The sequence below is a fragment of the Anabrus simplex genome, chromosome 5 (assembly GCF_040414725.1).
Source record: "Anabrus simplex isolate iqAnaSimp1 chromosome 5, ASM4041472v1, whole genome shotgun sequence".
Lineage (NCBI taxonomy): Eukaryota > Metazoa > Arthropoda > Insecta > Orthoptera > Tettigoniidae > Anabrus > Anabrus simplex.
In genome coordinates this window covers 331,468,602-331,482,854 of record NC_090269.1, presented here as the reverse complement: position 1 = coordinate 331,482,854, position 14,253 = coordinate 331,468,602, and the positions used below count along the sequence as shown (strand labels likewise).

Sequence of the window (14,253 nt, the reverse complement as noted above, 5' to 3'; positions counted from 1 at the left end):
GTCTATTTTGGATTTTATCAGCATTAGTGCAACAGTCTTGGAGAAGTAGGCTGCGTGCAGTGCACTACAACTCGTGCAGCATCCTCAGGACTTAACGCTATGTATTCTTTTGAGAATTTATTTTAAAACTTACAGGCATGCGTTGAAATTAATTTTATGGAAAGTACCCCTGAGTTCGTGAAGAGCAGAACTGGGTGGAGAAAATCCATAATAAACTTTATTGTACACTATCCAATGTAAAACACCTTCTAGGCTCTAGGAGGGATAAGTTAGTGAAGATCTCAGGTATAGTCATAAACAGGATTCAGATAATTATGCACTTAAAATGCTGAAATATGGATGCAAAAATGCACCGAAAAGTGTCATGCTCAAACACAAACTTGCACCCATTTTCACCTAAAATGGTTTTGTGCTCAAAGAACACACATTCTACATCACATGCCACAATTAGAGCATACTCCAACTTAACGAAATCAAATACTTCTTGTTTCAATACACTGTCAATTTTTTTCCTTGTCTTGGAGAACACCAGAAATGTTTTTAAATTTGTAGAGACCAGAGGTTTTTTAACACTACACTCTTCATTTTTTCTGAGAAAACTTTATTTGTTACGTTTATCAGGAATTAGGCCTATTCAGCTTCAACAATTACCTGTACTGATTTGAAGGGAAAGTCTCTTTTCTTGCAATTTCTTGATGGCTGAACAAATTAACAATTATAAGTTGATCACAAACACCATGTTTGCTCAAGACTTGTGCTCCTTCAGTAGGAGCAGCTTCTTCAAATCAAGGTTTTCAGCTACCCTTTTTTTTTTTTCTTTTTTTTTTCTTTTTTACTACTTCGAAGTAGTTGGCATAATAAGTAGCATCTTGTACAAAGTGGTGAAGGCAGGCACAGCACATTACCATATGTATATTTTAAAGAAATTCTTGCGATGTGAAGCCTTCAGGAATACTCTTTTCATTGTTGAGATCAAATATTTACTTAATGAAAAGAAGTCCAGACTACACCTGCTACTCTATTAAGTCCATGTGCTATATGTGACGTGCATCTTTTTTGGATGTAATATTGCAAGTCCTTCTGTGACTTCACACATGCAAGTGCAGACCACAAGAACATGATCGTAAAGAATGCATGTTGGCCACCAAGAAGTAGGTGCATCCTTGATAAATGCAGCAATTGTTGAGTAATTCACTTCATTGCTAGCTAACACATCTGTATAGTCGGTAGATATGATTTGTCTCTCTCTCTCTCTTCTTCCTCTCCTATAATTCCAAAAATGAAGTTAATTACAGATTTTTGATCCATTTCATCTAGCAAGACTCAAATATATTTTCCATCTGCCTTTTCTCTTAGTTTACCTAATGTAACAAAAAACTCTGGGACATAATTCTTCCTAATTGTGGATTCATCTGGGACTGGTTGTTTCGTGTACTCCTCCAGAAATTGAATTAACTTCTTATTGTTAATCTTAGCCAATGGTTTGTTTGCTGACACAAACACTTTATATAAGCCTTCACTGAATTTACTTCATATTGGTCCAGATTTAACTAAAGCTCTGGTTACAAGATGGGCTGGTATTTATGTTTAAAGTTTACCACTTTGTTTATTGTGTTTCGTCGTTTGAATATTATTTTGAACTTAATACCTTTTAGCTGCGTTTATGAATGTTACAGTATTTTCAAAACAATACTTTCATCAGATGAAATGTCTTTAAACTCACATAGGCTACCTTGTCATTGAGATTTTGGCCATCGTGTTGTAGAGTCTCACTCTTCCCCTCCTCTCTTTTCCAGCCTTAGCATTGGTGTTACTATGTCCTTTAGTATTTTCCAGTGGAAGAGGTCACTGCAGATAGCACACTAAATGAAATACCTGAAGAAGATTCGGTGGGATCATTAGAGTAGTGGTGATAGTGAGTGCTGTTTTAAGGGGTAAAACAATAAGATTATCTGTCCCTCTGCATATTCCTCTATTAATGTTGTATTCAATGTCTTCTACAGGCTGTTTTGAAAAATTAAGGACAGACGTATAAAGCTCCTAATCCTTCATCTCAAGGAATATTTTTTTAGTTCTGTTACTTTTATTTAAAAGGACTAAGGCACCATATTATAACCAAAATCAGTTAAACTTTAACATAGTTAGTGGGATGTAAAACCAATAATATTATAATTGTTACTATACTCTAACAAGATAAGTCTCGTGGCTAAAATGTTTCCAGCCTCTTACAAGAGCAACAACTCCTTATCAGTAAGCTACTCGCCCATATGCTCTGCATTTTCTGATCCTTAAAGCCTGTTACTATAATACCTCTAAATTGCCATTTTGTAAGTTGTAGCCTAGTAATTTTATCTTTATGCATTCACTGTCTTGCCTCTTTAAGTGTCACTTATATGGACATTCAATGCTAAGTTGTCTCTTTGTGACTATTAGACCACTATCATTTGATTGCCACTTTAAATTCATCTAACTGCTGTACTTTATTTCCTCTTTTCAGTCTTGTCAGTGCCTCATAATTTGTGAATCAGTGCTTAATTGCCACTTGGGCGTACCATTTAAGTCTTCCATATTACTATCTTACTGCCACTTCATCCCTTTAATATTTTTGCTTGAGTAGCTTTGTTCAGCAATTAATTTTCATTTCACAGCAAGTGTATTTATTTGCAATTTTGTGTTAGCTTCTTCAAAAGGATGTAGTGTTGGTCAACACTACTCTTCATCTGCAAAACCTTCACTTAATATGAACCATGCCTTGGTAGTTTCAAAGTTATCACGCTATGAGTTTGAACAGTATCGTAATCCAAATCTAAGTGAAGACCAGTTGGAGGCACTCTTAAGGAAACGAGGTTCTGATTTTGATATAGTCATCAAACATCATCGCCTACACAAGGATTTTGAGAAAAAGATTGAAAATGCCCTTGAAAGGAGTGGAATTGAAACAAAAGTTGTAAATAGGTTAGTAAAATTAATTGTATGCTCTAACTGTAGTAAAAGGATTTTAGTTATCAGGACATTTTTATAAGTAAGCCTTGTTCATATATTTGAAAGATATTGAACATTTTTTAAACATTTTTACATTAATGCCTCTGAAGGACAATAGGACTTCTGTGTAGTTCAATCACAGAAGGACCCTGCATGACACAAGCTAAATCCTGGTATTGAAATTTTTTTATGAGCTGTAACATATTATAAATAGAACTATATTTTAATTTGTGGTAAATTCTTTGAAGTGAAATAACGTTTTCAGTGCAAATCAGTGTTTTCTGTTGCATGATAGAACATGTTTTCTTTCTATAGCCCTGTTTTAGGAAAAGAATACAGGACAACATTCATTAAAAACATATTTGTGTGTGTTTACTGCTCAATTCCTGTTTTAGCCATCCACTGTATTCATTTTGTTTATTTTTATATAATAAAAAATTTGTAAAATGAGCAGAACACCACCTTGGTTCATTATTTTAATTTATGAAGAAATTTAATTCACGAAATGGAGATAACAGGTAAACAATCTAGAGGAAGACCAAGAGACAGGTGGATAAACGGAGTGGAAGTGTGTGTACAGAGAAGAGGAGAGAACTGGGCAAGAGTGACTAGGGAGAAGTGGTGGGAAGAGGAGATGGAGAGGCTTATGTTCCAAGCAGACCTGGCCAGCAGCTGGAAACTGCAGATGATGATGATTTAATATATTGGTACCGAGCTCGATAGCTGCAGTCGCTTAAGTGCGGCCAGTATCCAGTATTCGGGAGATAGTAGGTTCGAACCCCACTGTCGGCAGCCCTGAAATTGGTTTTCCGTGGTTTCCCATTTTCACACCAGGCAAATGCTGGGGCTGTACCTTAATTAAGGCCACGGCTGCTTCCTTCCCACTCCTAGCCCTTTCCTGTCCCATCGTCGCCGTAAGACCTATCTGTGTCGGTGCGACGTAAAACAGCTAGCAAAAAAATAATATATTGGTACAACATAATTTTCAAATCACATTTGTTTAAAGATGGCTCAGTAACGTTTTGACTCCTTCAATGCAAGTGGTATAACATTAGCTGAAAGTGCAAAATCAAATAATCGTTTTTTAGGTACTGTGGACTTTTTACGTACTTCTGTATTCACTGAATCTCCCGAAGAGTTTGTAGGAACGTGAGGTGGATTAAAGTCTTCACAAAGCAAGTAAGTCGTATCTTTTTATGTGCTCGTTATCAACAATGGCAACATACCAGGATTGTTCTTTAAGCCTTGTAAAATTAAAAGTCGTATTGCAGATCACTGGAGTTTGGTCTACATTGCCAGTTACTCCTAATAAATAAAACTTTTTACTCCTAAAATGGATGATACAATGTACATAACTGGCTCGCCTTCATCTCAGAAGCCATTAACTGCCATGATCCCCAATTGGGGATATCAATCAGTCACTACTGATCTGCATTTATGGCAGTCACCCAGGTGTCAGATTCCCTATCTGTTGTTTTCCTAGCCTTTTCTTAAATGATCGCAAAAAAATTGGAAAATTATTGAACATTTCCCTTGGTAAGTTATTCCAATCCCTAACTCCCCTTCCTGTAAACAAATATTTGCCCCAATTTGTCCTCTTGAATTCCAACTTTATCTTCATATTGTGATCTTTCCTCCTCTTAAAGACACCACTCAAACATTCGTCTACTGATGTCCTCCCACGCCATCTCTCCTCTGACAGCTCGGAACATACCATTTAAAGTGATAAAAATCATTGTTATCCTATTGAAGATACTGAATGTTGGATGCTAAAGGGTTTATTGTGTCACCTATTCAATACATATAAATTTTTAAACCTTTAGGAATTTATTATTAATTCCATTTGAGACTTGTTTCACCCTTCATTGAGGGCATCATCAAATTACCTCCTGAAGCCAAAAATCAGGTACCAGATTAGTAATTAAATTGTAAACATTAAAATACATTACAATGGGAAAAAATTAAGCAATCAAGAAAAACTTGTTCACTGGTGATACAGTTATACAATATAAGTTTATAGACATAGTTTTTTTTGCTACTTGCTTTACGTCGCACCGACACAGATAAGTCTTATGGCGACGATGGGATAGGAACGGCCTAGGAAGTGGAAGGAAGCGGCCGTGGCCTTAATTAAGGTACAGCCCCGGCATTTGCCTGGTGTGAAAATGGGAAACCCTGGAAAACCATCTTCAGGGCTGCCGACAGTGGGGCTCGAACCCACTATCTCCCGATTACTGGATACTGGCCGCACTTAAGCGACTGCAGCTATCGAGCTCTGTATAGACATGGTAGTCGGCACCAATGCGTAAAAACACTGGGTATTTTAGCAGAGTCCAGCATTGGTGTTCCAAAGAATATTTGACGCACTCATTAGAAAATCATAGGAAATTATAAAGTTTATACAAATATTTACATTGAAACAGTCAGGGGAGAAAGGGTATAAAGTATCTGGTGTCATTGTTCGTAACATTAATTACTGCTGTTGGTTGAACAATTACAAGTTAACAGGGTAACTATACAGTAAATTTACAATATCCAATTGAACAGTTGAGAAATTACAGTTTATATACATATTTACAAGAGAGCAGTTTGGTGAGAAAGGATATAAAGATGTCTAGCATCAAGTGCGTCCCGTTGTTTTAGTCGTTGGATGACGATTGCAGCATTAACACATCAGTAATATGGAGAGCGGTCCCACCGTAGTTTATAATCACAGGGGGCAAAGGACCTCGGGATGAAGTTATTGTTTTGTGCTGCTGGCCTGGTGAAACAGAATGGAGTTGCTTAAGGTATAAACCGCAGTGGAGAGATTAGAATGTATTACTACAGAGTCAGAGCATCGTAGCTGGGACGAGGCATCTTCATTTTCTGTTTGTGGAGAGAAGCTGTAGTGGCGCACCATATTCGTGCCGGTGTGCGCTGCATTCTAGCGTGTTGTTAAAAGTTGTGTTGTATGAAGTGGAATTTATCTGTAATCGAGATGTTAATATTATTAATTGGTGTGCAAAGAAAAGATCATGATAAGTAATGAAGAGTAAATTTTGTGTTACGTACCTGATGTTTCCTGAGAAGCTATTTGTTGGTGCGTATTACCGACTGAGCCTCCTTTATAGTCAACCAACACTCACCAACAAATAGCTTCTCAGGACAAATCAGGTATGTAACACAACATTTACTCTTCATTGCTTACCATGACCTTTTCTTTACACACCAATTAATAATATTAACATCTCGATTACAGATAACTTCCACTTCATACAACACAACTTTTAACCCGCGAGGACTGGCGCGTGGGTGTTTTTGACCCGAGGCTTAAATATTAGCCTATAATTCTGATTTGGTCAGCCCTCGTTTCCTGCCGCCTTCAGTACCTTCCTTCCTGACCTTGAAGTAAATCCTGAGAAAGTTGACATGTTATAGCTTTGTCATCACCCGAGTTATTAGTGTGTTACTCTCCGGCGGGTCAGATTTACCGTTGCCTACGCTATAATAGAAGGCCTGGACAAGCCGACACATTTCTGAGCGAACAAAGTAGTTCAGGCAATGGCCGCTTGGATCGCGTTTATGTTCTGTTGTTCTTATGTTCTGTCTATATCCTTATATTTAAGATTCATATTATAATGCAAAATAATACATTTTAATTATCATTATGTCCGGTGTGAATGAGATATAAATATACAAAACAACTTAGAACACACTACACTTCATAGAGTTCTTTCATTTTGCACTTGTTTATCACAAAGGAGTAAAGAATAGGGAAATGGGCCTAAATAGAAGTACTGACCCGATTTTTCCCTAATTCTATAATTTCAACACTTTTCTGCTCAGAGGCTTGCTGTTGAATTTGTTTAATAAATCACAGTCATTAGTCACTTTCTTTGCATTATTATCAAGAACAGGCCTGAAAAATGTTGTAAGTATAACGTATGTGATGTGTGCTTGATCACAGTCGCGGCACTGAAACGTCTCTTTAAACTTTGGAGCGGTAAGGAATTTCAGCTTTCGGACAAGTTTACATTTTCCGAGATATCCTAACGCCTGCATTGTAAATATTAATACATTTTTAATAAGAAGAATTTGCATCGGCACTTTGTCGGGGAGGCAGAATTCCCCTCACAGTACTTACACCGTAATCTGATTCAACAAAGTGCAAGCTACATATTCTGCAGTTATCATTAGGAGCCGGAAGAGATACTTTTCTGCTGCCCTGTCCAGAAATAGCAGACCTCCATTTCTCCCGTAAACTCGGATCTTTAGGAAAAAGATGAAAATTTATATTTGTGTATATTTCTTCGCTGTGTCAGATGTGCAGTTAGGCACGCAAAATTAACCGTAATAATGATGTTATTGGCTTTACGTCCCACTAACTACTTTTTCGGTTTTCGGAGACGCCGAGGTGCCGGAATTTTGTCCCGCAGGAGTTCTTTTACGTGCCAGTGAATCTACCAGCAGGAGGCTGACGTATTTGAGCACCTTCAAATACCACCGGATTGAGCCAGGATCGAACCTGCCAAGTTGGGGTCGGAAGGCCAGCGCGTCAACCATCTGACTCACTCAGTCCGGCAATAAACCATCTTAACCTACAGAATGGAAAGAGAAACTTGACGGTAATTGGCCCCAGGGGCTCTGAAATTTTGATCGTGTATTGGCAACCACGGGGCCCTTAACTGAGTCCTGGCATTTCTTCCATTTACTTGTGCCACGCTCCTTACTTTCATCTACCCTATCCGACCTTCCTTGGTCAACTCTAGTTCTTTGCCGACCCCTACGCTGTTAGGTTTCTGAGGGCTAGGGAGTCTTTTATTTTCACGCCCTTCGTGGCCCTTGTCTTCCTTTGGCCGATACTTTCATTTTTCAAAGTGTCGGACTTCTTCCATTTTTCTCTCTGATTAGTGTTATATAGAGAATGGTTGCCTAGTTGTACTTCCTCTTAAAACAATAATCACCACCACCACCTTGACGATAATTTGGAAGCACATAACTAAACAAATGTTACTGTAAATGCATCTCAGCAACCATCCATATATTGCAAATCATGAGACCAAATAAATTAAAAAAACGACAAAACTCTTCATATTTCACATTAAATAAGGCATTACCGTATAAAATAAAGTTGAATATATTATTTCTTCTCATAAATCATGCTGCAGTAACACACATCATCATAGAATTCACGCCAAACAACAGAACATAAACCCGAACCTAGCGGTGGAAAAGAGAAAAACTATTACCCCGCTTTTAATGCAAGAAATTGGCTTTCTGTCCAGGCCTTCTAGTATCTAGTAGGCTTTGGATTTACCCAAGGCACCAGTCCTCACGTGACTGTTCTTTGTTGAGCAAGCATTCTTCGTTCCCTCCGCCTCGTGCTCGGTCAAGTCAGTGCTTATCTTGATAGCTGTGGCGATGGAGTGGAATAAGGAACAAGAACGTTTAAAACTACTAATTGATGAAGTATTTCAAGAAGAGGAAGAGGAGGAAGAAATCGGAGGACAGGCAAGTGAAAGTGAAGAAGACTGTGTGTCAGAAAGTGGGCATAACACTGATAGTGAGGCAAGTGCTGAGTCGTGTGATAGTGAAAGTGAAATTACTGATGAATTGAGTGGTAACGTAATTTTAGGCAAGGATAAAACTACAAAATGGAAAGATACACCATGTCAACCACCAAATGTACGTACAAGGGTGGTGAATATTGTGATTCACTTGCCTGGAGTGAAAGGTAAGGGAAAACATGTCAATTCTCTGATATATTTTACTGTTTCTTCACTGAGGACATGATTAGATCTATAACGAAATATACAAATTTATATATAACTAAAATACAGCCTAATTTTGAAAGACAAAGGAATGCTTCTCTCACAAACCCTATCGAAATGAACGCTTTGCTCGGATTATTGTTTCTTGCCGGAGTGTTGCGATCGTCTCACTTGAACTGCAGGGATCTGTGGAATACTGACAGTACAGGAATGGATAGATTCCCCGCAACAATGTCCATGTACAGATTCCAGTTCTTCTTGAGATGTCTCCAGTTTGATGACACTGAAACTAGGAGCGAAAGGAAACGTATAGATAACCTTGCACCAATTCGAGATTTATTTGAAGAATTTGTTGTGAACTGTAGGACGAATTATTGTGTTGGTGAATATGTAACGATGGATGAGAAACTTGAACCTCTCTGTGGAAAGTGCAAATTTAAGCAATTCTTGCCATCAAAACCTGCCAAATACGGAATCAAGATTTTCGCACTTGTTGATGCAAAAACTTTTTACACGTCAAATCTTGAAATTTATGCCGGAAAGCAACCAGAAGGCCCTTATCCCTCAAATGGTCTATGTATACGACTGTTACGGTCACACAATTTTCAAGATTTTTGTATACTTTCACTAAAAATTCCTAAAAATAGGTTTTAAAAGGAAATCATGCAGTGTAATACATTTTATTAAATTGTAATAACATAGGCCATTGAAATAAATATATTTTTGTTTTGTACCTTTCATTATATCTTTACAGCCATCCTGAGTTTCCAAAAAAGTGTTTCATAATTATATTATCAAAATGTTTGCGCCCATACCAGACACTAAAATACTCGACTTACCCGAGAAAGTCAAATCACAATGTTGTGCACAATTTTATGCACTTCAAAAAAATATAAACACTTTAGATGTTATATACACAAATAAAGATGTATATACAAATATACACAAGCACTACAAGGCCCCCGCAAAGTTACTCAGAGGAGCTACCAGAACTAGACTGCTCTCTCCTTTTTCTTCCTCTCCTTTCAGGCCTCCAAAAGTGCTGTAAATTGTGGTAACACCCCCTGTGAACTGCACAGTTACAACTAGGGCACAAATACTGGGTCCTTCCCCTATTTTTGTTGGTCCAAAGATTACGCATAAACGTTCCAGCTTTCCAGGAAGTCTGTAAATGTCACTGTCATTATCACTCATATCACTCGCGTCTGTCATTATTTCATCCAACATCTTCCGAATGGGACTTGAACCTAAATTTCTTGGGATGTGAAACTAAATTACTCGCCATTTCCGCAAAACACTGATAAAAACAGCGCGTACAACAGAACGACACCGTGATGCTGCAAGGCGCCATATTGTACTGCACAGTTAAGGTAACGAGCCTGATGACTGAATTTTAAGACTGTGCAGTACATTTAAACGGCAGTCTACAACCTAGCAACTAGAGTAAAAAGAGATACTGTAATCTTCTGTTTAAAATGATACTACATAGAACACACTTGTGTGTTACTACGCATAACGAGAGCGTGTCTAATGAACGGCTGCAAAACAGTCGATGTATCGTCGACCACAACAACGTGTACAAAAAGGGCGATGCATCGTCGTTTAACCATTTGAGGGTTAACAAGTCGATAACTGCGCCATGGCTGTAGTGAAAAGGTTAATTGTTCCAATTAGTGGCACCGGTCGCAATATAACGTGCGACAGTTGGTTCACGAGCGTGCCTTTAGCAAAAGATCTGCTGAACAATCATCGGCTTACTTTAGTCGGAACGATATGTAAGAATAAAAAAGAAATTCCTCCTAGTTTTGTACAACACAAAAACAGACCACAGTATTCAAGTAAATTTGCATTTGATAATCAAGTGACTCTGGTATCACACGTTCCGAGGAAAGGAAAGACCGTGCTGCTCCTAGCAACAGTGCACCATGACGCAGCCATTAATGGAGAAACCTGTGACAAACAGAAGCCGGAGATGAACACACTTTACAACTGCACAAAGTCTGGCGTTGATGTTGTTGACGAGCTTTGTGCAACATACAACGTTGGACGTGTGAATAACCGCTGGCCACTAGCTGTATTTTATGCCATGCTGAATGTAGCCGGCATAAATACTCTATCTACCAATAAAAGAAACCTGATAAGATAGACGAGCTTTCCTCAAGCAACTGTCTCAGGAAATGGTCCACGAACACATGAAAAGCAGAGCCGTAATGGAGAACCTTCCTCGTTCCCTGAGGTCGAAGATAGCTGGATATGTAAGCATTGAAACTCCGATGACAGGACCTCCAGCTAAAAAAAGGCCGAACAAGATGTGGGTATTGCCCTTCCAGTGCTGACAGGAAGACGAAAACTGAGTGCAGCAATTGTAAAATAATGATCTGTGGTCAACACACCGCTCCCATGTGTCTCCAGTGTGCGAGTATCGTTACCAGCCAGCGTGAATAAAAGGACACATTTTGGACAGCCATGAATTCTTGAGATATACTGGTAACGATTTGTGAGTAACTGGGAACGCTTATTGAGACTTGTGCTATATATTAATGTGAATATTTCTTAAATTGTTCATCCTAAGTGACTGAAATTTAGATAAATACTTCCCTGCCGTTATTAAGGTTTACTCTTCATGAAATAATTGTATTTATTTTGCATGTTATATAGAATAATTTTTTTTTTTAATCACATTAAACGATTTAGAATAGTTTATTAGAACAGTCTAGGCACAATTCATTTCATACATAGTGAACAGTGGCTAAAAATAAAACTTAAAATTCCGAGTCAAATACACTCATACGCCAGTCTTCGCGTTACATTTTTTCGCGCCAGTCCTCAAGGGTTAACAACAATGCAGCACGAACATGGCGCGCCACTACGGCTCCTCTCCACAAACAGAAAATGAAGATGCCTCGTCCCAGCTACGATGCTCTGACTCTGTAGTAATACATTCTAATCTCTCCACTGCGGTTTATACCTTAAGCAACTCCATTCCGTTTCACCAGGCCAGCAACACAAAACAATAACTTCGTCCCGAGGTCCTTCATGTTTTCATTTACGGAATAATATCAATTTAAAGTCTCGCTAGGATCTCACACTGATGTTTTTCACATAATATTCAAAGCTATATGAAGTTAACTAAACTAAAAAGCGAAGGATTCCAACCCGCAACATATTCCCAATAAATACAATTATCAACAAATAACTGCCATCATTGTTGCCATTCAAATGCACCGTGTGCTCAGTGACACCCAATGAGTCTCTGTCCACGCCGACCAAATTCACCGTACTGAACCTGGGACTTCAACCAGACATCTTTCAGTTTGACTACGCTTATAGAACCTCATTTGACATTCTAAAAATAAAAAAATAAAACTATGGAATATTTTTCCCTGCCCCCTGTGATTATAAACTAAGGTTGGACCGCTCTCCATATTACTGATGTGTTAATGCTGCAATCGTCATCCAACGAATAAAACAACGGGACGCGCTTGATGCTAGACATCTTTATATCCTTTCTCACCAAGCTGCTCTCTTGTACATATGTATATAAACTGTAATTTCTCAACTGTTCAATTGGATATTGTAAATTTACTGTATAGTTACCCTGTCATCCTGTAATCGTTCAACCAACAGCAGTAATTAATGTTACGAACATTGACGCCAGATACTTTATACCCTTTCTCCCCTGACTGTTTCAATGTAAATATTTGTATAAACTTTGTAATTTCCTATGATTTTCTAATGAGTGCGTCAATTCTTCTTCGGAACACCACTGCTGGACTCTGCTAAAATACCCAGTGATTTTATGCATTGGTGCCGACTACTATGTCTATAAACTTATATTGTATAACTGTATCACCAGTGAATAGGTTTTTCTAGATTGCTTAATTTTTTCCTATTGTAATGTACTTTAATGTTTACAATTTAATTACTAATATGGTACCTGATTTTTGCCTTGAGGAGGTAATTTGACTGATGATGCCCTCAATGAAGGGCGAAACATGTCTCAAGTGGAATCAATAATAAATTCCTAAATTGTAAAATTTATAGGTGACAAAACAAACCTTTTAGCATCCTACAAGCTGAGCTTCAGTCGAATAAACTTTCCTAAACCCAAACTGCCTTCTATCAAACCAGTTATTAATTTTGCAAAATGTCTAATATAATCAGAAAGAATGCTTTCCCAAAGCTTACAAACAATGCATGTCAAACCGACTGGCCTGTAATTTTCTGCTTTATGTCTATCACCCTTTCCTTTATACACAGGAGCTACTATAGCAACTCTCCATTCATTTGGTATAGCTCCTTCAACCAAACACTAATCAAATAAGTATTTCAGATATGATACTATATCCCATCCCATTGCCTTTAGTGTATCCCCAGAAATCTTATCAATTCCAGCTGCTTTTCTAGTTTTCAACTTTTGTATCTTACTGTAAATGTCATTGTTATCATATGTAAATTTTAATACTTCTTTAGTATTACTCACATCCCCTATCTGGACATTATCCTTGTTACCAGCAATCTCTACATACTGCTGACTGAATACTTCTGCCTTTTGAAGATCCTCGCATACACTCTCCCCTTTTTCATTAATGATTCCTGGAATGTCCTTCTTTGAACCTGTTTCTGTCTTAAAATACCTGTACATACTCTTCAATTTTTCACTAAAATTTGTATGACCACCAATTATGCTTGCCATCATGTTATCCTTAGCTGACTTCTTTGCTAGATTCAATTTCCTAGTAAGTTCCTTCAATTTCTTCTTAGTTCCATAACCATTTCTAACTCTATTTCTTTCCAGTCTGCACCTCCTTCTTAGTCTCTTTACTTCTCTGTTATAATATAGTGAATTCTTACCACCTTTAAAGGAACAAACCTATTTTCACATTCCTCAACAATTGCTTTAAACCCATCCCAGTGTCTGTTTACATTTTTATTTACCATTTTCCAGCGATCATAATTATTCTTTTTGAACTCCGTCATGCCTGTTTTATCAGCCATATGGTACTGCATAATAGTCCTAATTTTAATACCTTCCTTTCTTTCACATTTATTTTTAACTATGACAAAAACAGCTTCATGATCACTAATACCATCTATTACTTCGGTTTCTCTATAGAGCTCATCTGGTTTTATCAGCACCACATCCAAAATAGTCTTCCCTCTAGTTGGCTCCATCACTTTCTGAATCAGGTGCCCTTCCCATACTAACTTATTTGCCATTTGTTGGTCATGCTTCCTGTCGTCCGCATTACCTTCCCAATTGACATTTGGTAAATGATTACCTGCTACTATCACATTCCTTTCCATATCATTTCCAACATAGCTGATTATCTTATCAAATAATTCTGAATCAGCGTCAGTGCTACCTTTCCTGGTCTGTACACTCCAAAGACATCAAGTTGCCTATTATCTTTAGAGAAGAGGCTTACACCCAGAATTTCATGTTTTTAATCCTGAACTTTTTCATAGCTTACAAATTCTTCTTTCACTAGAATGAATACTCCCCCTCCTACCATTC

General features: G+C 37.8%; 1 protein-coding gene across 1 annotated transcript in view; it reads left to right on the top strand.

The window, feature by feature from the left end:
* Nadk2 (NAD kinase 2, mitochondrial) overlaps positions 1–14,253 on the top strand; it is a 100,460-nt gene that overhangs the window by 2,528 nt on the left and 83,679 nt on the right. The window contains exon 2 of the mRNA XM_067147595.2: positions 2,679–2,955. Coding sequence (XP_067003696.1) covers positions 2,679–2,955 — 277 coding nt within the window. The remainder of the gene's footprint in view (positions 1–2,678; positions 2,956–14,253) is intronic.